This window comes from Telopea speciosissima, chromosome 4 (assembly GCF_018873765.1).
Source record: "Telopea speciosissima isolate NSW1024214 ecotype Mountain lineage chromosome 4, Tspe_v1, whole genome shotgun sequence".
NCBI classification, from domain to species: Eukaryota; Viridiplantae; Streptophyta; class Magnoliopsida; order Proteales; family Proteaceae; genus Telopea; species Telopea speciosissima.
Window position 1 is genome coordinate 58,856,346 of NC_057919.1, and position 27,626 is coordinate 58,883,971.

General features: G+C 38.6%; 2 protein-coding genes across 3 annotated transcripts; one reads left to right on the forward strand and one right to left on the reverse strand.

Annotated features, from left to right (window-relative positions):
- Positions 1-1,383: 1,383 nt before the first annotated feature.
- LOC122659461 lies at positions 1,384-3,345 on the reverse strand. The gene is made up of 4 exons (XM_043854568.1): positions 2,896-3,345; positions 1,775-2,782; positions 1,588-1,679; positions 1,384-1,456 (listed from the first exon to the last, which is right to left on the reverse strand). The coding sequence occupies exons 1-4, from the start codon at positions 3,343-3,345 to the stop codon at positions 1,384-1,386; spliced, it is 1,623 nt and encodes a 540-aa protein (XP_043710503.1).
- Positions 3,346-22,196: 18,851 nt separating this feature from the next.
- Positions 22,197-27,183, forward strand: LOC122658697 (CBS domain-containing protein CBSX6-like). 2 transcript variants are annotated; one of them, XM_043853771.1, is made up of 2 exons: positions 22,197-22,891; positions 26,254-27,183. In XM_043853771.1, the coding sequence occupies exons 1-2, from the start codon at positions 22,548-22,550 to the stop codon at positions 27,152-27,154; spliced, it is 1,245 nt and encodes a 414-aa protein (XP_043709706.1). In that variant the 5' UTR covers positions 22,197-22,547; the 3' UTR covers positions 27,155-27,183. The 2 variants fall into 2 exon arrangements, with proteins under 2 accessions (XP_043709706.1, XP_043709707.1); XM_043853772.1 differs by lacking the exon at positions 22,197-22,891 and adding an exon at positions 25,705-26,076 and having other exon boundaries at positions 26,151-27,183.
- Positions 27,184-27,626: the final 443 nt, after the last annotated feature.

Below are 27,626 nucleotides of genomic sequence, written 5' to 3' on the forward strand. Positions count from 1 at the left end.
TTGCAACATAGTGATGTTGAACTAGTACATCAACTGAGTTGCATGATTTATGCAGGTATGATGTCAAGCTCCAGTGTGAATGATAGCAGGTGTAGGCAAGGGAAATATATAAACATCAAATGCAAATGTCAAAAAAGGGCTGTTGTGAAGATCTTTGAGTCAGCTAAAAACCCAAACAAGCTTTACTATGTATGTCTTGATGACATTTGTGGGTTTTTTTCATGGTGTATGCCCATGGATTCACCAGGGGAATATGGTTTGACTATGGATGCTCGAGAGGAAAATGGTATTACTAGGAATGCACCAAGAAATGTGGGAGAAGTTAGTCTAGAAGATTTCAAAAGTCTGAAGAGCAGAGTGAAGAAGCTGGAGATGTTTAATGAAACACTACAGATTTTTGGGAAGATCATGATAGTTTTGTTTGTTGTTATGGTTGTGGTCATTATTGTAAAAATTTGAAATAGGGAAGATGGGAACCTTGAACAAACTTTTGTTCATTGTCAGCTTTGTTATCTTTTTGTGGTTTAAAGGATGTAAGAACCCCTAATTTCTTAATGCAATGGTTCCTTGTTTGTGGTTAAATAGTTACTCTTAGCTTTGTTTCTGAAATATTTGACATGAATGGTGAGATCCAATGACATTAATCAATGGCTTATCTCATTAAAAAAAAGGATATTATTGGCTGCCATCAGTAAACATGGGATTCCATTTATAGAGCTACAGACCTCCTCGAATTTTGACCTATACTTATCACTCCCTTGCTGTATTCCTAAATTTTAGATAGCAGCAACCCAATTTAGATATAATATCAAACCCTTACTGCCTATGCAGAATCCCAGGTTACTTCTCCTCACGGACTCTCAAATCTGATTTTCTATATTTAAATACCATGCAAGAAGATTACCATTAAGGTCTGGAATCTTGCTGAAAAAATAAAAACTCCAGCAAAGTAACTTGCTAGATAGGCTGCACTAGTGTTCAAATCTGCATATACTTCAATAACATGTGGCATCCAAATTCTAAAGATCCATGTGGCAGCAACAACTCATGCACTACTTCTCCTTTTTATTTTAAAACAAACACCTATTGTTCATGTGAATGTCCTACTCCAACTCAAATACATCCAAGCAATGACAATAACAATGGTATTGGACAATGAAGACCTGTGAAATACACATAAACTCCATACTGTTCCATTACTTCTCAAACACAAAGAAAACATCAAATTGTTTTACACACATCATCTATACTGTTCCATAAACAACCATAGAAGCCCAATAGGTTCACCAAATTAACTCAATAACAAAAAAACACAACGCAACAAGGTGGGCTGGCAGCAGCAGCAGGACCATCACCACCACAACAGCAACAGCACCACCACCATCATAACAGCAACAGCACTATCACCATCATAACAGCAACAGTAGCAGCAGCAGCCAGCAGCAACACCATCATCCTAACAGCAGCACATCAGCATCAGGAAGTCAAAATGGTCCAGGTTCATGAGGACCATGGGCAACTTTCTCAGCCCTCCTTGCCTTCTTCTTGGCTAACTTGGTAGCCATTTTTGCTAATCTATGCTCTTACGCAGTGACAACTGAGGTTGTAGAAGATGCCGTTGACCTTGTCACCCTTTGAGATGAGCTGGTTTCACAATGTTTATTACTCTTCTGCTTTCCCTGTAAAAGTCCATTCTCAATTAGTTTCAACAACAAAATTCTAAGAGCTCAAATTCTAATCTACTGGAGCTCTTTGGCAGCCCCTGTTCTATTACATACATAAAAACATAACCTGTTAGAGTTTGTTTAAAAACTTTTAGGAATAATATCTTGGACCTTGATCTCTTCCTAGAAGAAGAACCCTTCTCAGCTACTGGAGCTCTTTGACAAGCCCTCCTATTGTGCCCTATTTCCTTATAGAAATCACATCTGATACTTTTTTTGGACTTCCTAATATCTTCACCAGGTTCCTTTCTTCTACTCTTGTGTGGTCTACCAGGTAACCTCCTCAATGGTGGAGGCTGCAAGACAAGATTGCTATCATTATCATCATCCAATAGGAGGCTTACATCTGGTAATGGGTGTATCATGGTCTGATGTGCTTCTAGATATGTTTCTACTGTAAAATATTCATCACAGTAATCTTCTATCTTTTTTCTCTTAAAATTAATTGATGTTGCACCATGTTTGCAAGGTAGTCCTGTAGCACCCCACACTCCACAATCACAATAACTATTCTCCAAATTGACTACAAACTTGTACCTCCCATCTTGTACCTCAAATTGATTTGTGGATGCAGGATAAACTGTACAAAATCTGGACTCACTTTGTACTATGTCCAATCTCTTCTTCATTTGTGGTGTCACCCTACCCACAAATGAGACACCCATTTCATATCTCTTATGTAACCTACCCATCAATCTCAACCTTATCTCATCAATCAAGGTAAGGATTGGTTTGCTTCTTGACTGTCCTATCCACTGGTTGAAAGACTCTGTCATATTGTTAGTGACATGATCACTCTTGATCCTATGGTCAAATGCATGTCTAGCCCATGCTAATGCAGGATTTTTCATCAACCAGTCATAGGCTTTCTTATTGAGAAACTTCATGGCATTCATTGACCTCTGGAACTGAATGGGATTGTAGGCTTTGACAGCAGCCCAGAAATGGCTGTTTAATAGTGCACCAGGATAATTCACTTTAAAGTTGTTGTACAGATGTCTGGCACAATGCCTATGGTTGGCATATGAAAATATCTGTGCTATTGCTTGGGAGAGTCCCTATAAAACAACAAAATGAAATTGATCAAAATTTATGTGATGTATAGAACAAGTCATAAACAAATTAGTTTCCAAAATTGATCTAAAACAAGAGCAAACCTTACTCATCATACCTTTTGTTTATCAGTCATGAATGTGATAGGCAACTCCATTTCTGTATAAATTGAATCATGCAAGTGTTGTAAGAAGAAGATCCAGCTATCCTTGCATTCAGATTCAACAACACCAAAAGCAACAGGGAATAATCCATTATTCCCATCAACTGAAATTGCTACCAATAACACACCACCATATGGTCCTTTAAGGTGGCAGCCATCTAGGCCTATAAATGGCCTACACCCATTTAAGAATCCCTTCTTGCATGCTTCAAAGCAAATAAACAGGCGTTTGAATACTCTTACTTCTTTCAATAGCACTGTTCTCAATTCAGATTCTATCACATAATTGCTCCCTGCATTTTTTTCTAATAACTTATTTCCATACTTTGGCAAAAGTGCATATGACTCAGCATGTGATCCTTCAATCCACTCCCTTGCACGAACTCGAGCCCTATAATATTGCATTTTGTGAGGCTCAAGTTGCCATTTGTCTTTCAACAACTAGTTCATTGTCTCTTTTTTCAAATCTGGGTCACTTCTCAATTTCTCCTCAAGTTTTTTGGCCATGCTAACTCTGACACAAGTGTGCTCTGAGATATATGTTTTAATCATATAAGTGCCCACCTCATCAATAGGTGAAGCATGGCACCTCCACATACACCCATCACCTTTACAAATTACAGTAACCCTTGACTTTTCATTTTTTTGTCTAAGAAATTCAAATCCCTCTTGAATAGAATAATCAACAAGAGCAGCCCTGAATGCATAAACATCAGTAAAAATTTGTCCAACTTGCAAGCTAATTCTTTCACCCTCCTGATTTACCCCCTTTAATCCCTCCTTTTCATCTGACTGGTAATCAGACAACTCATCATAATCAGACAACTCATCCTTACTCTCTACCTCCTCTGATTTACTATGTTCAGAATCTCCATCACTACTATCTGTAGATGTTTCAATTTCATCCTCAGAACCCTCTTTCCATTCTTCATCATCTGGATCAGACATTTCAAAGCCCTCATCATCAGTAGCATCCTTGGTACCTGAATCATCTTCTCCACCCCCTTGAGCACTACTCGCCTGTATAGTAGCAGTTTGGCTACTTGAATCAACATGTCCACCCCCTTTAGCATTAGTATCCCCTATAGTGGTTGTACTCTGACTTGACACCTTTACCACACCAACACCTCCAGCACACTTGCTAGTAGTCTGAACATGCTCAAAACCAGCAGCAGTATCACTAAGTTTAGCATAGTTTCTACTTGATGATCTGATAGTAGAAGGAGTCTTAGTATTTGCACCAACTGTGCCAATACTCTTACTATTAAACCTCACAATATTATTACCCATGGTAGTGGCACCACCTCTCCTAACAGTAGACTTTTTAGGTCTTATGGTGCTAGGACCACCTTGCTTTTGAATATCAGTTCTGGCTGTCTCCATAGTTCATAGAAACTCATACTCTCTAACTGCCAAACTGCTTACCTCATCCCTACCTACCACATCATCAGGATATCCATTAATGGTCCAAGTATTTGTTATTTCCTCACTAGCTTGCACATTGTATACAATTACTTCAACTGCATCCAATTGTTCAGCCACACAAAACATTTTTAAAACATCCATATCACACTTCACTTCCATCTCTTGAATCATATCAGGTAACATGAATTTCATCTGGAAAGTCACTGTTTTTCCCTTAGGGATATGTCTCAAGACTGAACTGTAGACATCATATACCATATCAAGGTATCCATATTTATCTGGGTCTACATATCTCTCTGTAGTCCTCCCATAGTAATGATAAATTATTTTGCATACAGTACCCATATTGTTTCAAACTAGTACTCAAATAGTGGCCTACAATGGTTAAGATATACATATAACTCATCATAAATTACAGACATGATAGATTTTTGAGAATGCACAGTTAATTCACAATGTTTTACTTGCACTAAAAATACACATGGATTAATAGCATCACATAGCATAAAAATGGGGGGTGGGGGGATTTAACTTACAGTTGAGCTATTGGATTAATGACATTACATTCAATATCATAACAGAGCATGATAGAGCATAAAAATGGGGTGGGAAGGGGGACTTCTACGGTTAATTTTTTATTCCATAACTGAGTATGGCATAGCATACCAATGGTGTGGGGGATTTAATTTACAATAAAGGGCTGAGCTATTATGGATGAGCTAAAAAATTATACGAGAAAGAGAAATTGATTTGTTTTTTTTTTTGGTAGAAGGGAAGAGAAATTGATTCGATAAATCATAACAGAGCATAAAAATGGGGGGTTTTTACCTTACAGTAAGGAGCTAAGCTTGGGTTCTTGGTTCAGGGATGAGTATCAACTCAAAACCGATGAGTGCTTCGATTGGAGTTTTCAGTCTGACAAGAGAGGGATGATTATCAGTTCATAGTAGCATAAATGAATGAATAAGATAGATTCATAAGGAGAACAAAATACCTTGGGGTTTTTGGCTAGAGAAGATGAGAATGGTTCAGTCCAAGAAGATGATTATCATTTCATGCCACCGTAAATCACTGAAATCGATGGGGTTTTTGGCCAGAGAAGATGACAATGTTTCAGTCCCAGAAGATGATGATGCTTCAGTCCGAGAAGATGATCCACCCCTAAACCTCAGCGCACAATGGGAGGTGAGTGAATCGATCCATTGCTGGTTAGGGTTTCGGTTTCGTTGAGAGCTTGTGAAAGTTAGAGATGACGATGGGTTTGCTCTTTAGGTTATCTATTCATTAAGGGGTAATAGGGTAAATTCATATTAGGTAAAAACCTGTTTTTTTTTGTTTTTGAGCAATTATCCGTTACCTATCGTTAAAAAACTAACGGACTGGGCCTAAGTGAAGCCCATTTTGGAAATCAGGGGAGGTCTGAGTAGTTGTCAGAAGGGCAAGGGTGGTTCACTGAATTGTCAGTAAGACCAGGGGAGGTCTGAGTAATTTGCTCTACATTTAATTAAATACACATCATACTTTTTCAGTATATATATATATATATATTTGCCTTTTAAAAGTAAAAAAGGACCAAATGACCAAAATGGCCCTAAAGGGCAAAATGGTAAAACACCCTAGCTGAGTTTGAAAACCATTTTTTTTAAAGAAAATGTACTACACACTACTTATACACAGTAGCACAAAGTGATATTTTTCACAAACACACAAAAATAAATAAATAAATAAAAACCCAAAATTTTTCACTTTTTGGAACCCTCTTTAAAGTAAAATTACTAAAATGCCCTAAGGCTAAAAGTGTCATAAAAATCGCATTTTGACCATTCAAATCTCAGAATACATCAAATGCACGGTATTCCATATTTTACTACTTTACCAAAATTAAAGAAGCTAAATAATGCTAGTTATCATATGTTATAATTTATGGATGGAACGCAACATGAGAAGGTATGAGAACTCAACGAAAATCCCTAAGCAGGTGGTAAGGCTTTGCTTTGATGAAATCATGAACAACAGCACAATACGTGGGGTGCAGGTAAACTCCATACAAGCGCTGGTCCTGGCAAGAAATCTTTGGCTCTCAATCAATAGACCAGCAGCAAAGAATATCATTGAGGTCCATTGGAAACAACCTCCCATAGGCTGGTGGAAACTCAACATTGATGGATCCTCAAGGGGTAATCCAGGATCGGCAGGGGCAGGTGGAATCTTCCGCGATCACAGAGGAGCAGTAGCAAGATGTTTTGCGGCTTTTCAGGGGGTGGGAACCAACTACATGGCAGAAATGGAGGCGTTCTTTGTTGGGATGAGCCAGGCACAAGAGCTGAATATAGAAAGAATTTGGATTGAGAGCGATTCGGCTGCGGTGGTAACTTGTATTCTTTCTCGCAAAATTCCTTGGTGCTTGCTGCAAAAATGGTGGACTATTTCACCATTCCTTGGTTCAATCCATTGGCGCATGACTCATTGCTTCAGGGAAACAAATGTGGCAGCGGATAAGCTAGCGAACTATGCTGCAAAAGAGCAAACAACCAACTTCTGGAGTTCTCCTCCAAGGTTCCTTGCTCATGCAAGCTCCTGGGAAGCATCCGGGCATCCGTATTACAGATTCACTTAGAATTTTACGGCATTGCTTCAAATAGCAAGGACGGATCACTCTTGTTGGAGAGGCTGAGAGACCTTACCTCTCGCCTAAATTTAAGTTTTGGTTGTTTCATTTAACTTTTCTTGTATATTGTTTCCTTTACATTTCACTTAATCAATACATTGCTGATCTTTAGCAAAAACATGTACAGAAATATTTTTGTACATGATTTTAAGTTGGAAAAGACACTTTAAGCCTATTTAAATTTTAAAAGGAATTAAAAAAAATAAAAATAAGTTAAAAATATATGAAATTTAACATTGATGCCTGGGAAGGTTCCGGCAGTGTTTGCACGTCTGATTCGCCGGAATCCACTATCAGGGCTCACCGAAATGGGGTTCGAATTGCGATGCTCCAAGTGGCAAGAGTTGCATGTGGGGATATTTAAAGGAATTGTACTGGGCCATAGGGAAGGATTCTGAGGAGGGTGAACGCATCATCTGAAAGAGGGAAAAATGGGCTTCTAGGGGGCCAATTTTTACCAAATTTTCCAACCCTAAAAGGTCGTCAAGCGGGCTCCTACTTAAAGCCCAAAAACTGTTCATCAATATGCCACAATGGTGTTTAGCTCACCTCCAGGGAGCCCAGCATGCCCAGGGTGCTGCCAGCCATTGGGCTGTGCCACACACATCCCTAGGCGTGCGCCGAAAGGATGCCCCCTGGCAGCACCCTGGGCTGTGGGCTCCGTGGAGACGATCCTGATCTGCCACAATGAGAGGCTGAGTCACTCGTGGAGATATGGGCAGGCAGCATGGGTAGTAGGGGCAGGTGTGCCCGAGGCTTGCACGCACACAAGCAGTTTGCCATGGGCGTGTGGTTTTGCGAAAGGCCTGGGGTATGGGCTCATCCAGACCCGGTCAGCTCGGGTCTAACTGGGTTGGCTCAGATCTGACCAGGTTGACCCGATTGGCCAAAAAAAAATTTATTCACAAATTCTTTTTGGGAAAAGGTTGTGTACCGTATGCTAGCACACACACACTCTCTCTTTCTCTCTCTCTCTCTTCCCCCCTTTGAAGGGTAAGGGAGTCATTTCAAATGGGGAAGAGAGAGATAGACATGTAAGTGCTAGCATACGGTGTACTGCTAACACATCCATCCCTCTCCCATTCTTTTTTTAAGGGGTGAAACTCAAAATACTATTTATCTTCCAATCTATAAGGCTGATTTTGACATCCACATATCTCTGCAAATATTTCCCCTAGCACTTAAAATAGTGAATAGTTGGAATCAACAATAATGGAAAATGTCGAGCGTAAACCCTAGAAACAAAACCCTAAATTTTATACCCTATATACCCTAAACTACTGTACCTCAACCATGGTCTTAGGAACTTGGAAAATTAAACATCCTAGGTATAAATAGCCTAATTTTAAAAGAGGGATCTGATGACATTGAAATCAAGTCAATCGAAGTTTCAGAAGAAAATTTTTTTTTTTTCCTATATAACCCATTATACATAGAAAACAATAAAAATCATTGTTTATATATCTACGATAAGAGAAAATCGCCACTAATTATGTACATATGACCGCGATTAAGAAAAACAGCCATTATATATCGGTATATGGTTACTGTTTGTAGCATATATCCTTAAAACATTCAGAAAAATTCTATTAAATAACAAAAATGAATATTTGTAAAAAAGATTAGAAAAATACTGACATATTATCGAAATATTATATATATATATATATATATATATATATCATACTATTATATAAGTGCACGAACTCATGCTTCGTGGCTACTTTTTCACTTGACTATTTTATCCTTCTTTTTATTTAAATATCAATTCTTTCTCATTATTCTCACTGTATTTCATTTTACTTTACAAAATTTTACTGGTACCCTCCGTATTTTAATTTTATTTTACAGCACATTTCGATTCATTCTTTTTATTTTTTCGTTGAACAGTTGCTTCTCAAACCCTCAACCCTCTTTTTGCCAAGACTTTCTCCTTCCCTGTGGCCATGGAAACCTATCTCATGATTCCTATCCTCGCTCTTACACTATCGTCATGGCTGAAATCGCCAAACTCTTGAAGTTCCTCTTCGAAGGGAAGGAACCGAAGGATTTCTCTCAGAGACTTCGCTATGATTCAATCAAAGCTGGTTTGGAGAAGTTCTATTTTACTACTACTATTACTATTATATAAGTGCACGAACTCATGTTTCGTGGCTACTTTTTCACTTGACTATTTTATCCTTCTTTTTATTTAAATATCAATTTTTTCTCATTATTCTCATTGTCTTTCATTTTAATTTACAAAATTTTGGTGGTACCCTCCATATTTTAATTTTATTTTACAGCACATTTCGATTCATTCTTTTTATTTTTCCGTCGAACAGTTGCTTCTCAAACCCTGGACCCTCTTTTTGCCAAGACTTTCTCCTTCCCCGTGGCCGTGGAAACATATCTCATGATTCCTATCCTCTCTCTTACACTGTCGCCATGGCTGAAATCGCCAAACTCTTGAAGTTCCTCTTCGAAGAGAAGGAACGGAAGGATTTCTCTCAGAGACTTCGCTGTGATTCAATCAAAGCTGGTTTGGAGAAGTTCTATTTGATCCTCAAACAAGGAAGATCGGAGATGGAAGAGTAGTGCTAGAAAGTTGGAACCATTCGCAGATTAAATCAATGGTGTCGATTGCAATGTCAATTATTACTGCGATTCGATCTCTTTCAGGTAATGAATTCCTCTGTCTTCTTTTATTTGTTTTTCGCTATTTTTCCTTCTTATGCGTAATCTGATTGTTCTGTTTGTGGTTTGACGAGCAGTTGAGCATGCGGAGCCGATAACTGTGGCTATCGTCGAGGAGTCTTTGGTGTTCAGTACTTGTTATCTGGAAAACTGATTTTTAGCAGTGATGATTTATCCCTTCAGGTTCGTTACTTTCTATGTGAGTTTAAAAAGAAGTTGTTACCACTTGTCACGGTTTAATCTTCATTTGCACTGTAGTTGGGCCTCATATATGCAGAAAACTTTCATTAATAAGATAATTTTTTTGGGGGAAAGGGGGGGGGGGGATTAGAATGAAAAGGGATTATATTAGAAAGAAGGCAGAAAACATAGTTCAATAAAAAGAAGAATACCTAGCAAGAACAAGAGAGACCATATGCCCGAGCAAGTCTGATGGCTCATGAGTCCATGTTCTCCTCACTCCATGTTGTGCTGAGCTTTAGTTGCAAAAACATGGGGCAACTTTAGAAACTCCCTTCCCACCCAAGTGCCCAATGAAGCAGAAAATCTTGAAAAAAAAAAGTGAGATGATGAATGGATTGGAGATGGGCTAAATATCCTAACAAGCTAGGAAACATACTAACCACTGCTTTTAGTCCGACTCAGTAGGAGTGTAAGGAATCCCAAGACTTCACTTGCTACTGCGTCTCATTGCCACCAAGAGCAATCCGCATTTTTCAAGCTGTTGAAGGCATTATGCACTGACTGTAAACTGGGACCGAATGATACTGAAGCTGTTAAAGACTCTAGCGAGTCATAGGTTGTATTCATATTCTAAAGTTGTAAATAGAAAAATATAAAAGAATTCCTTGCATTAGTATATTTGGAGCTTAAATGTGACATCGTTGTATTCATTCATTACATTTTTGTATCGATTTTTAATATAAATAGTTGGCCAAGTGTTTCATAATTATAATTGGTTGCATTGAGGGTTGTCTAACCTCCTCAACCATCCATTGTCTGATTTGACCGTTTCTTTCTCATCATTCTGTTGTAACATTTTTGGATATTAATCATTGATTTGACAATGTTATACAACACAAATCCAGTTTCTCAAGGAGTATTCCGCCCTCAATTGTGAATTACTGGAGTTATTTTTCTCAATGCAATAACCAATTTGTTTTGAAGCATCAAAATAGTCTGGAAAATCCTCTTATCTTTAGAAGACCATCAATTTGCTCATTGTTTTTTTATTTCTTTTGCAGCTTTGCAAATGAACCACTAAGTATTATAAGTTTGCTCAACGCGCGGTAATATGAAAATCATATTTCTCTGTGTTGTGATGAAAGTCATATTTTAGACATATGGGTAGCAATTTGCCAATTAGTCAAATGTAATTTTTTTTAAATTTAATCACAATAAATTTGCTAGGTCAAATTCACCCTCTCGCGTACATCTCTCACCTCCCACCATTCCTCTCTCTCTCTCTCTCACTCACACACACACAAACACATTCTTGTCCACGTGCATTTTCACGTGCATATTTAATAGTATATATATATATGTAAAAGTCTAAAAATTTGTGAGCACTATTAAAATAAAGATTGGGAACACAATATAGCTCTTTTTTACACTAAGTATTTTAAAAATAGTGAATAAGCAGAATTGACAAGAATCGGCCAAGTCGATCCTAGGGGTGTCAAAAAAACCCGGTCAACCCAAACCCGCCCTGAGCCCGAGCAGGGCCGGCCGGGCTTGTGTTTAATATAGGGTCGGGCTGGGTTTAGTTTTTATTGGCCCTAGTAGGGCTGGGTCGGGTCTGGGTTGAGGTCTCGACCCTAGCAGGGCCAGCCCGACCCTGTATTATATACTATGTATTTAAAAAACAAAGAAAGAGAGGCTCTTGATACAACAGTTAAAATTCTTCTACCATGACAAATTGGTCGGAGGTTTGAGTCTAGTAACAGTCTGTTTCTGAAAAATTATGTTTTTTTATAGTTTGGGCTTGGTTAAGTGGGTAGACGGAGTGGGCTTTGTTAGTTTCACAAACTCATGGGCAAAGAGTTTACCAAAAAAAAAAACTCATGGGCAAAGATATTCAGGGCCAACCGGCCCGGGCCGGGCCGGTCTTGGGAAAACCCTGCCAGGGTCGGGCTGGGTTGAGGGTATGCTTGGCCCTGGCAAGGCCGGGCTGGGCTTGAGTTTAGGTTAAGGCTCCTATGATTGGGTTAGGGTTTAGTGCAAGCCCGGCCCGTTGATACCCCTAGTCGATCCTAAATCATATACCCTATGCCCTATGCCCTAAATCCTTCCCCAAACTAATGCACCTCAACCAAGGTCTCAGGACTCTGGAAAAATTGAAAATCTTAGATCTAAACCATCTAATTTTTAAAGGGGATTTGATGACCTTAAAATCAGTTTTTTTTTTTTTAAAAAAAATCAGGTAAATTGGAATCCGATAGGAAAAATATTTTATATCAGGGCCCTTCATTGGTCAACAAGAAGCTTATGAGAGGACCCTAAAAAATTGAAAATCCTAGCACTAAATCACCTAATTTTGAAAGGGGGTCTGATGACATTAAAATCATGTCAATTGGAGTTCCACGAAAAAAGATGTTGTTTCTATATACATCAGTGTCTGAGAAGAAATTTGTGAGGGGACCTTGGAAACTTGAAAATCCTAGGTCTAAACAACTAAATCATTGAATTTTAAAGAGGGTCCGATGATATTGAAATCAGGTCAATCGATTTCCATGGAAAAACATTCCCTTTCGAGGGTCATCATTGAACAGCAAAAAAAACTGTGAGGGAACCATGAAAAATTGAAAAAATTCTAAGTTTAATCCACCTATTTCCAATGGGGGTATCCAATGACATTGAAATCAGGTCAATCGGGGTTCCAGGAAAAAAAAATTCGTTTCGAGAGCCATCGTTGGCCGATGAGAAAATTTATGAAGGGAACCCTAGAAACCGTAGCCAGCTATGCATCCCATCCATTAAAACCGCATTCCACGTCTACAAACCGCCAATATACCTATATACGACGGTGGTTTTCTATATTAGTGGCCATATAAAAGTATGGGCAAGAGATCTCTACTTGGTCGCATGGTTTCAACACAAGCGTTTGGGTCAATGGGTGAGCATGCCTGGGTATCTACCCAGGGGGCGGAGGCATCATCTCACGGTGACCTGTGAGAGGGCGTAGGAAACACCACCTAGTAGAGATCTTTTTCCCTAAAAGTATTTATGGGAAACAGTTTTTTGTCTGGGAATGTGGTCTACGCCAGCACTCCTATGAGTCTATCTCTCTCCTACCCCATATGAAAATATAGCTTTGCCCCCTTGTTTTAAGGAGGAGAGAGATAGACACATGGGAGTGCTGGCATAGGCCAGGCTCCCAGACAGAGTTCTTTTTCCCAAGTATTTAATGGAGGTTTTTTTAAACCCTTGAGATAGATATATTTTACAACGGAGCGCAGTACATTTTGCGGCAGTAATTAAAAACTGTTGGTATATATTATATGTAGCGACGGTTTTTTAAATTGTCGCCATAGGGCTCCGCCAAAGCCCTCTCGTTGAGCTCTTTCTTGTAGTGTACGTTTGAGACCTTATCACCCCAAGATGGTTAATTTGTTAAGGATCCAATCATCCTGGCCAAATTTTACGAGAATGGATCATCTGCACGTACCAACAGGTGAAGATGAACGTACTTCTCAGAGCCAATCACATTTTAATATTATTTTGATAAAAACCCCTCCTCCCCTTGTAAATGGTAAAAATAGAAAAAGTGATTGACTCTCACTTGAACATTCACCTGTTGGTACGTGTAGAGGAACCAAACTCAAATTTTACAAACATTTTGTCTATTGGATGGCAGGTGTTGAATGGTGGATAAGGGATAAAGCCGTGTTAGATTTTAAGATGTGAACATGCATCTCCTAGGACTAGACACCGTTGATTGATACATCACCCTAAAAGTATAGAGTTGGCTAAGATCTTTTTATATGAGATTTTAAAAGTAATCATCGTAATAGACCTAATGGAATCCACAAAGTGGGGTTCACAAAGTGGATTCCATCAGGTCGGTTCAAGGGCGTACGAGATAGTTCTCGTATGTCAACCTGAGTCGAACTCTTCTAAGGTCCAGCTCAGATTTACATACGAGAAAGTGGATTTCATCAGAGGCGTACGAGAATGTTCTCGTACGTAAACCTAAATCAATTTCGATCTATAGATTAAGACACAAGTGGTTGGACTTGAAGGAAAATTTCATCACGAAAGTCACCCCATTTTTTAACAACTAATTGGTGTTAGAAAATCTAACAGAAACCTGAAACCATATCAATCATTGAATTAGGTAACAATGAAATCAAAGAAGATAAATTAAATGGGAAAGTCAAAAAAGTGGGCAAACGTTTTAAGAGCATTAAAAAAAAACGAAAACGAAAGGTATGCATTTTAAACCTTTTTTTTAAGTACGATATAAAAAAACAATAATATACTCAGATAAATTGAAGAATTATTATTTAAATATCTGCATCAATATTAAGGGTAGTAAAATCAAATTGAGACAGAGCTGAGCTGTTTACACTAAAGAAACCGTGAAACCATTTAATAAAATAATTCGGTATTTGTTTTAAATATTGGTCCCGTTTAATTAAACGTTTTAAATCAAATCGAATCGTTTAAATTGAAACAAATATTAGTAATATGTAATGGTAATAAATAACCATTAGCATCTTAAGATAATAGGTTGCTGCTTAATTTGAAAATAATTTTAATCAAACATGGATTGGTAGAAGTTTATGTGTGGAATTTGTCATAAAATAATTGGGTTTTTTCATTCAAATAAATTAGTATAATAGTATTCAATATTTCTATGAATATTTTGGTTTCTCTATTAATTAGAATCATATCTTTTTCAATGTGGGTTGGTTGAAACAAGCTTTATATTCGGTGTAAAATAGGCAAACCGTTTAGGAACCAAGTATATAACCGTGGACGAAACCATTTAGGGCCCTATAAACTGAAAAAATCGAGAAATCGAACCGAATTAAACTGATTACACCGAAATTGAACCGTTTAACACCCTTAATCAATATTACTCATTAAGCCAAAAGACTACGGTAACTAATCCATAGGACTTTATACCAAGTCTGGCTGACATCTCATGCATAAAGGCAACAACATGAAAGCCCATTAAACATATGGGCTTTTGGCCCATAAAAAATGTGGAGCAAAGGAGATTTGAGGAATCGGATCGGTATCGGTGGAGATTGATACCAATTTCTGACCGATCCTATATTGGTGGATCAGTATGGACAAAAGTAAAAAATCAAAACTTTCTAAAGAAAACATGACCGATCCAACCCGATACGGATTACTAAAATCCTGGTCAAGAATGATTGACTAGACACCAATGGACTTATGGACTTGATCAAGTTTCCTCCACCCACGATGAATGGGATCCCATTCACCGAGGGGCGGGAGAGGGCGGGAATGGGTATCTAGAGGGATTTTGGAACATTAAAAAAAAACCTAGGAGGGGTTTATCTACCCTAAAATTGTGGGTGAACTGTTTTCTGTGGGTGAAGGAAACCTTTGTCCAATGAACTTTACCACTAAGGTACCTTAAAAGTAATTGAACAAAACTACTTATATTGAAAATTTAGGCTGTATTTAATAAGCATTCTAGGTCGCTTTCTTATTATAAGACGATAAAAATAACTACTTGTATCATTTAAGAATATGAAATCGACCTGGAATGCATTCTGAAAATGCATACCAAACACAGTGTTAATCTAACTAAAGGCTCTGACCTTGGAGGAGCCTTCGAACATGCCGATTTACATCAACAAAGAAAGTGACAGGCAAGTGGGGGAACGTGGGATACTGGCTTTGGCTGTTTTAGTACCGTGTCTAGCGGTGGTGGTAGGCTGCTTTAGTATTTAAGTGGAAAAGCAAAAAGGAGACAAAGCATGTCGGTTTGTTTTGTCTCAATTCGACTTTAAAGTATGAAAGTGAAGTGAAGGTATGCATGAATCACTATTTTTTAGTCCCATATCGACTAGCGGATGTTATCTGGATTCTTTATGGCTGGACACGTAACGGTCATTGTACTGCCTATATCCAAACGGGGCAGGATCCCATCTGGGCAGGGTGCTCGGGCAGTGGGTAAGGCAGTCATTGCACCCACAAAGACCAATTAACTGCTACCTACCCGGCCGTAGAGGATTAGAATCTCTAGTGGATGGCCCTGAAGAAAAATGCATGCAAGATTACAAAACAGGGTTGGAATCACTTTCTTGCTTCCAACTTAACATTAGTCTTTCAGTGGCTTTTATTTTGGTGAGCATGCTGAATTTGCTGATCGCGGAGCAACTCAAAGGGTGTCAATTTGGGATTAGAATTGGAAACTATCACACTAAAACCCAATAGGTACAGGATTTATTAGTATCATTTCAAGGGGTATATTTTATGTTCTTATGAAATATATCATCTACGATGGTCAAAAAATAACGGGCACCCAACAAAGTGGGTGTGCAATACGGTCCCCAAACATCAAGATGAATCATATCAAAACAAGCAAGTGTAGATATATAACTATTAGGAAATGGTATACGAGTCTGTTTCGTCATCGAACAAACAGTAGATAAACAGTCCTTATGAAACAAAATACTAGAGTCCAAATGTTTTAAAGAAGAAATAATGGAATAATCTGGGTGACCGAAGCGACAATGCCATAAGTAAAAAGAGGAACGATCAACAGAGCGATGGAGAAGGTCCAAAAAATAAAGGTCATCACATCGTTTACCCATCACAATAGTGATCTTCGAGCGTAGGTCCTGAAAAAAACAAGAGGAATTAAAAAAAATAACAGCACAAGAAACACTGGAAGTAATCTCAGAAATGGAGAACAAATTAAAACACAATGTAGGAACGTAAAACACATGCTTAAGAGTTAAAGAAGAATTTAAAATAACATCACCTATGGGGTAACAGGGGTTTGGGTGCCATTCGATATGTACACGATCATGTCCATCCATTGATTAAAAGTATGATTGAATACCATGCACGACAAAATGGACTTTGGGTCTCACTTTACAAAATTTGGATTCCACCTAATGTATCACGTGGCAGAAATTAAGGTCATGGAAACCCTTTCAATCTATGGAGGGAAAATCTGATTTAAAAAAAATGTACCCAATGCACGTTCCGCCACTATTGAATCTGGGGAAGATCATAATGTACGCAGCTTTACCCTTGTTTTTGTAGAGATTGTTTCCAGACTCTTACCTGTGACCACTTTGTCGCAAGGAAATTCATATTTGTTCAATTTAATATCACAAATCAGGCAAGGGCCAAGATTAGCCGGGGCAGCGGGCAGCCCACTGCCCAATCCTTGAACCCGTTGTGAGCTGGGTTAGTTATAGGCTTGATGGGTACAATTTTGGAAACAAACCCTAGTTGCGTTGAAAAATGTATAGCAATAATAAAAAGACCCCATGACAAGAATCAAAATGCATAATAAGATAAATGAAGTGACCATGGAGAACTCTAACTGTTCACCACATTTGCCTACTAGCTTGGATAGAGAAACTAGCCATGTTTATGAAGAAGCTAATTTTGAAACTTATTTTTTGATGATGAAGCCCTATCAAGAAACCGTTACGCCTCTTCTTTTGTTTTATAATCCCTTTTTTTGGATTAATTTTCCTTCCACCCAGAGAAGACGCGGTTCACCCATCATCTTAGGGTTCACAAATCCTTATAGGGTTTTAGAATGTTCCTAAAATGCGCCCTCAATACCCCCTCCCGCCTTCTCTCGCCCTAAGGTGAATGGGATCCCATTCACCGTGGGTGGAGTGAAACTCGGTCCATGTTTTTTTATTGTCCCAATTTTTCATAATTTAAGGATTAGAATTTTAGTTGATACCCAAATATTCCAATAAGGTCTTGCTCTGTCTCAATACTTTGAGATATGTCATTTTATAGGAGGAAGGATAGAGAAAACACAAGGAAGCGCTAACATACCCTATGCAACTTGGCAATGTTATATATATAATAGTAGGGGAAGAGTTTTCTGTCTGGCAGCAACGTGGGCACAGGGGTCAAAGAGAGTGAACAGAAGCATCAACAATGACAGTATTTCTACCTTTCATGGGGGTGGTCATCATGTTTTGTAATCTCGGGATTGATCTCTAGATCTGTCTTGGTATCACCCTAAATCGAGCAGAATCTAATGGATTGGCTCCTACTTTTTTTCATAACAAATTTTTTTTAACTATTTTATCCCTAGTAGATCGGTCTGGGCCAATACGGATTCGAGACCAATATTATGAACCCTGGCAGTTATTTTGTCAGATCCCGTGTTCATATGCAAATGCCACAATTTTGGAGAAAATCATTTTTCCACTATAATATGATAGTATGATACACAGAGAATGTGTTTACTACTAGCAAAAAACACCCAACGGTTTCGATGTTTAAAAAAAAAAGGGATTCGGATGGATTTTGGATGCGGATCGAATTTGGATTTTCAACCATCCGTTTACATCTTTGCCTTGTATAACCTGGACCTTCCTCTCCCTAACGGATACAATTCCCTGTCAATCCATATTTCTTAGATTATGATTCTCTTTTCCTCATATTCTAGAACTTGTTGAATCTTCAAAAACCCTCAAGATCATTATCTACTTAATTTTTTATTATTAAGTATATAGATTTTCTTTTCAGATGGAATTTTATTGGAGTATTCGGATTTTTTTCCGGATATCTCTAAACTAATACGGATATTCTTAAACAGATACGAATAAGGATCAAATTTCAATTTTCAGTTATCCATTTACATCCCTACTTGGTATGCTGGAGATATGAAAAGAAAGATTTAGATATTTTTTTAATGAGTTTTTAGTGGATTTTGTTTCGTATGAAGTTTGTCCAAAATCCCTTTTCAATTTCGTGGAAGCCTCAGGATTTGTTGGTTGTTGAATGCAATGTAATTTCAAAAAAATTGAACGAAAAAAAATTTAGGGGATTGGATTGTTTCTTGTGATGGGTTTTTAACTCGGATTTGATACAGAAGGAACGCCTGAAAGTTTCGGATTTGATCATTGAAAAACGTCACAAGTTGGGATTTTGTAGAGCTGTTAGGGACTGGTGTTGAAATTGGAGAATCATGATGTTTCCAATGATGGTTTATCCGTTAATTTTACTAGGGAGTGAAAATAGTTGAAGATGAGGATGAATTCAGGAGTTGTACGGAAGAGGAGGGGAAATTATCATCTACGGTTCCTTGCCTGGTATTATTCCCTAGTGCCTCTAATAAGAGAGGGGTGGACTTCACCTGGACAGAGTGTTCGATCAAGGGGTGGAATGGTCATTTCATCCCCTTGTTAGGGAACTATAGGAATCATACCGGGCAGGGAATCGTAGGCGATAAAGATCTAGGAGGAGGATTTTAGGGGCAGAGAGGAAACTTAAAACAAAGGTTAAAAGGGGTGATTTTGACAAATTTTCGTTTAAATTGTTTTACAAAGTCATATCCATTTATGTTACTGGAAAATGGAGCACCACATTTAAGATTCTTATTGTAAAAACATGGGCAATGGCATCCTTTTATCCTTTCACGTGTTGGGTGGACCGTCAATAGTTGGATTTTTAAATGTGGTGCACTTGAAGAGCATCACACTTGAGAAGATTAAATTTTAAAAAATGAAAATTGTGATATAGTAACTCGCGTACAGATGGGATCCCATTTTGCGGGTAGCTCCATTTTTCCAAGTTCCTCAAATAGGGGGTAAAATGATCACCTTACCCTTGCCTTCTATTAGGGGCACTTGAGAAAATAGAGCGAACAGGAAATGAAGCAGATAACTTTCCTGTACAAGTGGTAAGTAACCAACATACAAGGAGAATGACAAGTAACCAACAAATCGTTATCGTCTCCTGTTCCCTGCCTGAACAGGATCTTCCAATCCCCTCATAGGGTGTACAAAATGACGACCTAACCCCCTACCCAAACATACTGCCCGCAGGAGGTTAATTCATCTTTTTGCACCCCCTATGGGGGACTGAACGGTCCTGTTCGGATAAGGAACAGAACAGGATAAAAATTCGGTAACGAACGCAACTTGTTAAAAAAAGAAAAAAAAAGATCACCAACGTACAAGGAGAAACAAATCCCTCCTTATACGGGGAGCTGAGCCAAACTCCGATGGAGACATCTGTTCCCTTCCAGAATCATCCCCGAGCCCAGTGCGGTAACAAGTCAGGTGTCTGCTCTTGTTGTAAACTCTACGCTCTACACTCTACACGTTATCTGCTCTTATCTTAGGAGCTGAAGAAAAATGTGGGTTTTTTAAAATACCCTCCTTCAAATTGTTCTTTTGTACCCCTAAAACTTTGTTATTTTCAATTGCAGTTCTACTTTTCAAAATTTTTAAGACTTTAGTCCAACCGTAGGTCTGAGATGTTAGATGTCAGTTTCAAAGAATCTAATGATCAAAATATCCTTATGATAAAAATCCACCAAAATTAAAGAAGAAAGTGATCAAATTGCCCTCATCTTCTCCAAATTATTTAGGGTTTGAAACTAAAAATCATACAAAAAACCCTAAAATCATACAAAAAACCATCCCTCTTTGGATTATTGATGAAAGATTGGATTCTAATCGATGCTATTTCTCTCTCTATTGGCCAATTGATTCAATCGAACAAAAAACAAGGAATTTTAGAATCCAACCTTTCCACCAAGAGAGATCGTTTTAGAATCCAACCTTTCCACCAAGAGAGATCGTTTTAAAATCCAACCTTTCATCAATAATCCAAAGAGGGTTGGTTGTTTGGATGATTTTAAGGTTTTTTTCGATTTTCAGTTTCAAACCCTAAATGATTTGGGGAAGATGAGGGTAATTCGATCACTTTACTCTTCAATTTTGGTGGGTTTTTATTACAAGGACATTTTTGGTCATTAGATTCCTTGAAACTAACGTCTAACATTCCAGACTAAGACTGGACTAACGTGTTACAAAGTTTAGAAAATAGAGGTGCAATCGAAAATAGTAAAATTTTAGGAATGCATCTGTACAAATGCGCAATTTGAAAGGGTCATTTGGAAAAGGGTGAGTGGTAGTGGAACGTTCGTGTCGTGAACTTATTCTCCCGTTCTTTAATAGTAACCGCACATTTGAACTGAAATTAATCTCAAGCGTTGAATGATGAACCTAGATTACTGGTTACTTGCTGTTACGGTGACAACCGATTTTAGACCATCTCCATCAACAATGTGCTTCAGGAGACCGATGGAGAAAAGAAATACAGAGGATGAACCAAAAGCTAAGTTCAATGTTACCCGTTAATGCTTATTTTGGAGAGAGGAAGAAGGCATTTTCTCTGAGATCAGGTTTATTGAGCTCGAGTACAAATTGCTTGGACGACATTTTTACGGTCCTTGTTGGCTTGACCAGTGTTGGCAATGGTAGAAGTGGGATTAGGACCGTCAAATGGAAGATTCAGAGGTAATGATTGAGGAGGTTAACTAGTATCAAGGGGTAACTGAGGTCGTCATGGTTGAGCACCTCACCTGGAATTGTGAACTGAGGACGTATTTGCCTAATTGCCCTGTAGAGGTCAACCTCAATGTTCCTTTTTTTTTTTTTCCTCCTGTTTCCCTTTCCTCTATTTAGAAAACTTCTGTCTTGTCCCTAAATCTAATTGGGTTAATAAACGAAAAAGACTAGTCACTGATGTCCATGGTTTTTGGTGCTCACCCTATTTTGAAATCTGCAAAAGGTTCTTTTCGGCTCTTTGGATATCAGCAATCATTTCTACATTATCTTCATCAAAGTCCAGTACAATTTCAGTTTGAGACGGTTTCCCAAAATTTCTAAGTAATAAAATCCCATCCACTGGATCGAGTAAAAGATTCTAATGAGAAAATCATCACATGAACCAATTGATTCTGGGTCTAAATCTAAAGAAAATAAATCTTTTTCATCCAAGAACTTAGCTTAGACATGCATCTTCCTTACTCTAGAAATGAACTTTAGAACCGACTGAATGTTCCTTTCTAGAGAGCTATTCTTGAGTCACAGTTTCAATCTATGTTTACCCGAAAAATATAAAAGGAAAGAAAATGCCACTTGGTCGTCGCAGCACACGCCTTCCATGCGTCTTGCCTCTAGTTCTCTAACAAGGGAGACTGAAATGATCATCTTATCCCTACTCACACAGTCTACCCAGGTGGGATCCACCACCCCTATTAGAGGAACTGGAGAATTAACTGGGCAAAGGAAACTAGAGGAGATAATTTTCCCGTGACATGACCGTGACACCCATTTCTATTTTTCCAGGGTGCGGCGGTGCAGGGGCATCGTGCGCTGCGCAACCGGTTGGCGTTCTCTTAACTAATTGTTGGTACGTGAAAGGTCATCGTGACTCTCTTTGTGGGTAGCGCCTTTTCCCTTCAGTCCTCTCTCTCACCTGTGAGACATTCTTCCACTCTCGGAAATCCATTCGCACCGGCGGAAAACAGCAACCTTCAGCCATTATTGCCGCTATTTTCGGCTCTAATTTTTTTTCAAAATTTTGATCCAAATATAAATATAGAAAAAAATCCACCTTTCATGGGCCTTCTCCCTCTGACGCCATGGCCGGTTTTCTCAGTCCTCACAAACTTATCTGTAGTTCTCTCTTTCTGAATCAGCCAAACATAACCACCACCAAAACCGGATTTCTCAATCCTCCTAAACCCATCGGTGGTTTCCTTCTTCTTCTCTTCTTACTCCATTCCCTTTTATAACTCTAGCTCAAATTAGACCTTTGTCTGTTTGGTTTTTACCCAAAAAAAGGGATTTTTATGGCATCTGTGTTTCTGTACCATGTCGTTGGTGATCTGACGGTTGGGAAACCGGAGTTGATTGAGTTCCTGGAGACCGAAACCGTCGAATCGGCGATTAGGGCTATTGGGGAATGCACTGAAGGTGGGATACCCGTGTGGAAGAAGAGGCCACAGAAGAGTGTGGTCGAGAATGCAGAGATGAGGCATCAGAGGTTTGTGGGTATCATTAATTCTCTGGATATTGTTTCTTTTCTTTCCAGAGAAGAGTGTTTGGTTGATCAGGAAAAGGCCTTGAAGACTCCAGTTTCTGAGGTGGTTGTGCCTAATAATTCTCTGCTCAAGGAGGTTGATCCTGCCACCAGGTGAGAGTTTTTATTTTTGGTTGTATTTAAGAATCATATCGATTGTGAGGTTTATATATATATATATTTTTAAATTTTTTTTGGGGTTAATCTGAGCATCACACAGGTGGTTTTTGTTATTTCTGTTGGTTATTTTTTCATTAAATGGAGATTGACTTGTTTTTGGAACACATCTTTTGAATTATCAGTATTCCTTTTTTTTTTAATCTCTTGTTGTTAAGTTTGGTCTCTGATGCTTTCTCTATGAGATGCTGGTTGTGTCTGTGTTATGTTTGCATGATTGACGTTCAGTGTTCCTGTCCTCCATCTTGCTTCCCTGCTTTGGAAATTGACTAGAAGATCCTGGCATCTGTCCTGAGTTTTTGCATTTGTTGATGTATGTCTCTCTTTCTTTCTTAGGGTTTTCTTCCCTGGCACTATGCCTAGTGAAGTATCATTTCACTATTTGCCACATCGCTGTACATGGGTTAGTCAATGTAATAAAGGACCAGGCAAGCATCTCATTGGTACAATTTCAGCTTAGAATGAGTAGAGGAAGTAGTTGAATTACAAAAGATTCCATTTTGTATTTTATATTCATCTCTATTTGATTACTTTTTGGTAATTTTACTAAAACATTGAATCAGAGTTTGAGCAACTTTCCTTGCTTACTTTGGATTAAAATTTGGCCATTGAGATTTATGTAGGGTCCTCTATCACAAGGACTAACTCATGTACTGTCATGTGGCAAATAATGAAGCAGTATAGTGACGCCTAGAATGACCTTTTTTTAGACTGAATTTGCAAATCCAGAAAATGCCACAATTCAAACAATGTTGTGGGTTCTAGTTAGCTATAAACTGTTACTAAAGGGTGATATCTCTAATGATTTAAAAAACTCATTTTAAAAATAAATAAATAAACTGTGTTGGATGCATTTGGAAAAAGTAGATGCTAATCATCCTCTCTAATGAGTAACGTCCCAGTAGTATTGGCTTAGTCTCAGACTGATCCATCAGCATCTAGATAATGCGATATCTCTATCTGCTGGAATCCATTTCTGCATGCTGCTCAATAGTTGTGTTTGCTATTCATCATCAATCACCCGAAACCGGTAATGGCCCACAAAACACAGCCTTAAGAGTATCCACCGAGCTCATCACCTGAAAATCCTTTTTTTTTAGCATTAGGTTCTCCTCTTTTTATCATACCCTTTTCTTTTGATCAGCAATAAAAGGATATCACTGGTTTGATGGAACAACAGTTTCCAAACCCTTGCCAGAAAAATTCAACTGAAAGCATTTGATCTTGAGATTCACTAGTTTGCTTATCAAAGCTCATGGTCTCATTCAATCTGCACGCATTAACAAACAATACCTACGAGCCATACTCAGATAAATCTATTTAGGATGGTTGGCTGAGATGATCTCAAGTTTGAGCGAGCTAATGCTCTGATTTCCGAGTTTTAGTAGCTAAAGTGGTAGTGAGTCGGTAGCAGCGAATGGTAGCTATCGGGTAATGTCTTGGGTTTTGCAGCCCTTGAAATTATCCTACACCTACTTATTTGAATACTCTAATACAATACTGCACTTGTATCCTTGTTGTAACAATGGAAAGAACTCAGTAATATGCCCACCAGTGACTGAGACAGAGAAGATATAATGAAACAAGTTGAGAAGAAGATGATGGAAAGAAAAGAAGGATGAGAAACCAGTTCAGCGGTAGAACAGGTCAGTGTATCTACTGTTGGACTATTTAATTTATCTTTATTTATAAAAACTAAAAGAGATACAATCATAATAGGAAACCTACTACAGAAAGGAAACTACCTAAAAGGCTAAAACAGAAACCAAAACAAACTAAACCTCTCACGATAGGAACAGACCTATCGTGAGAACACCCAATTACTAGGGGTCCACGATCCTATAGGACACACCTTAACACTTATAAATTTAAGCTGGCAGGAATTGATTGGTTGATCTTGGATCTGGTGGAGATCGTCTGAATCATGGTTCATGAGAGTCATCCACTTTTATTTTCTTGATTTAATGGCCACATCGCTATTGTATTCAAAGATCAAATCTTCCCTCGGGTATGAACTGTGAAGTGGATGACTTGCTAATTGCAATTGGACTGCTCATCCAAATGCAGCCCAGCTAAAAAAAGACCATCTACTGTGGGGAACCGATAATATCATAAGACTGCTTCCCATTATTTGGAACCTGAGTTAAATAGCTCCCATGATCTGATAACTGGTGCCACAGAAGCTGGTTGACAGAAGATTTAGTTCATCTTTCCAAATTTGTAATCCCTCTTAATAACCATGAAAAGTCCTCTGTATTCTCCCCATAGAAAATGAACCATTCAACCTATTGTCCATTTAAACTTTCAGAGCTAGAAGTGCTTTAATTTTCTTGCTTTGATGGCCACATCTATTGTATTCAAAGATCAAATCTTTCCTCAGGTATGAACTGTGAAGTGGATGACTTGCTAATTGTAATTGAAATGCTCATCCAAATGCAGCCCTGCTAAAAAAAGACCATCTACTGTGGGGAACCAGATAATATCATAAGACTGAAGCTTCCCATTATTTGGAACCTGAGTTAAATAGCTCCCATGATCTGACAACTTGTGCCACAGAAGCTGGTTGACAGAAGATTTAGCTCAATTTTCCAAATTTCTGATCCCTCTTAAGTCTTAATAGCCATGAAAAGTCCTCTGTATTATCCCCATAGAAAATGAACCATTCAACCTGTTGTCCATTTAAATTTTCAGAGCTAGAAGATTTGAATCCCTGAAACCACCTCCGACAGAAGATTTGATTTCACCAAACCATCTCTATTGAAGGTTCAAACAACCTGCTTTACTTTGAGGGAAATTAACCAAGTTAATGCTCGCTCGCAAGTTTCATCTTAAGTCGAGGCCTTACCGTTAGAAGAGTTCAGTAGTTGCTTCAATGCTGTATTGAAGAGTGTTCATTTTTTTGATAACTATGAATCTTTGGTTCAGTTCTTGTTTCGGTTTTAAGTTTTCAGCTTTGTTTCTGGGGTTAATATTGGTTGAAGAGGACAAATCTACAAAGATATTGAATTTATTTCATTGAGAAACGAAAAACACACAATTGGCTAAAAGATCTCAAATTCGACGTATCAAAATGGATAACAAAACAAATACAGGAACAGTGAACACTGCAACAGATCTCGTTCTCCCTACCATCCCTCCACAAAACCGAGGGGGGGAGGGAAGGGAAAGTAAAGCAAGCTGATGGGCTTGTCTGTGTTCAAGTTCTGTACTGTGTTTATTTCAAATTTTCCCTTTCCAGGAACCATTGATTTACTTCCCTCTTTTAGTAATGTCTTCTTGATTCTTATTTCTCTTGCAAGACTCATAGATGCTCTGGAGATGATGAAACAAGGTGTGAAGCGCCTCCTTGTGGCAAAGAGTGTGGTGTGGAAAGGCATGAGCAAACGTTTCTCAATTCTTTACAATGGCAAGTGGCTCAAGAACCTCGAAGCCTCTGGAAGCAACAGCTCTCTCCCAAGCAATCGTCCCTCCACTTCCTCGTACCCTGACAAAAAGTTTTGCTGCTTATCAAGAGAAGATATGCTTCGTTTCGTTATTGGATGTCTTGGTGCTCTGGCACCTGTACCTCTCTCCTCAATCTCTGCCCTTGGGGCCATCAACCCAAACTATTACCACATTGATGCTTCATCCCCAGCCCTTGAGGCTGCCCAAAAGCGCCTCCAGGATCCCAGTGCTGCGGCTGTTGTGGAGTGCACATCAGAAGGTGAACAAAAGATTATTGGGGAGATCTCAGCCTCAAGATTATGGAAATGCGATTATGTTGCCGCTGCCTGGGCTCTAGCTAACCTAACAGCTGGACAGTTCGTAATGGGGGTAGAGGATAATGTAACTTCAAGAACTCTTCCAGATTTCTCATTCAATTCTCAAATAGGAGATAATGAAGGAGGTGGAGGTGCAACAGTAAGGCCAAGGAAGTTCTCCAGTAGGAGCATTGGTTTCTTCAGCAATCCAAGTAGCCCAACTGATTCTTTTGCTACAGGGAGAAGCATGTATAGGGGAAGAAGTACACCATTGACATGCAAGGTCACAAGCTCACTGGCTGCAGTCTTGGCACAGATGCTGTCTCACAGGGCAACCCATGTATGGGTTACTGAGGCTGAAAGTGAGGATGTTCTGGTTGGTGTTGTGGGTTACACTGACATCCTGGGTGCTGTAACAAAGCAGCCCACTGCTGTTGTATCTGTCACAGAAGCCCCTTGATCTTGAGACTTGTTTGGTCCTGAAACTTATAAAATGAAGCACATGAATGTGTTTCTTTTTTCTGTTAGTTGTTTTTCCCATTATGGGTCTGGAAACAAGTATTCTTTCTGTGAGAGGGTCGATCAAATGCTTTAAAATTGTAGTTTAAAACTTTCCAATATATATGTATATCTTTTGGGAATTTGGATTGTTTTCTTTTTTAACTTTGGTGGGTCATTGCTTATCATTGGCATAATTGCAGGAGGAGAAGTTTCTGTATTACATTTTGCTTATAATTATTACCTGTTCAAATTGAAAAAGATATCTTACGAATCATTGATGGTAACATCCATCCATTGGCACAAACAGGTAGGGTCTGTTTAGTGGTCTTATTAGGTAACCCATCATTAAGATTTTCATTTTATAAAATTCCATTGCATGATTCGAATATTCCTCGAAGACATAGTCTGATCCGGGCCATGGTTCGGATAGG

What these genes read in the sequence shown, in the direction of transcription:
- LOC122658697 (XM_043853771.1), top strand. Translation starts at nt 22,548, where the DNA reads ATGGCATCTGTGTTTCTGTACCATGTCGTTGGTGATCTGACGGTTGGG. An exon ending in GAGGTTGATCCTGCCACCAG is followed by an intron (nt 22,892 to 26,253) that starts GTGAGAGTTTTT and finishes TTCTCTTGCAAG; the next exon opens with ACTCATAGATGCTCTGGAGA.
- LOC122659461 (XM_043854568.1), bottom strand. Translation starts at nt 3,345, where the DNA reads ATGCAATATTATAGGGCTCGAGTTCGTGCAAGGGAGTGGATTGAAGGA. An exon ending in TCATGACTGATAAACAAAAG is followed by an intron (nt 2,783 to 2,895) that starts GTATGATGAGTA and finishes GTTGTTTTATAG; the next exon opens with GGACTCTCCCAAGCAATAGC. An exon ending in CAGGTTATGTTTTTATGTAT is followed by an intron (nt 1,680 to 1,774) that starts GTAATAGAACAG and finishes GGACTTTTACAG; the next exon opens with GGAAAGCAGAAGAGTAATAA.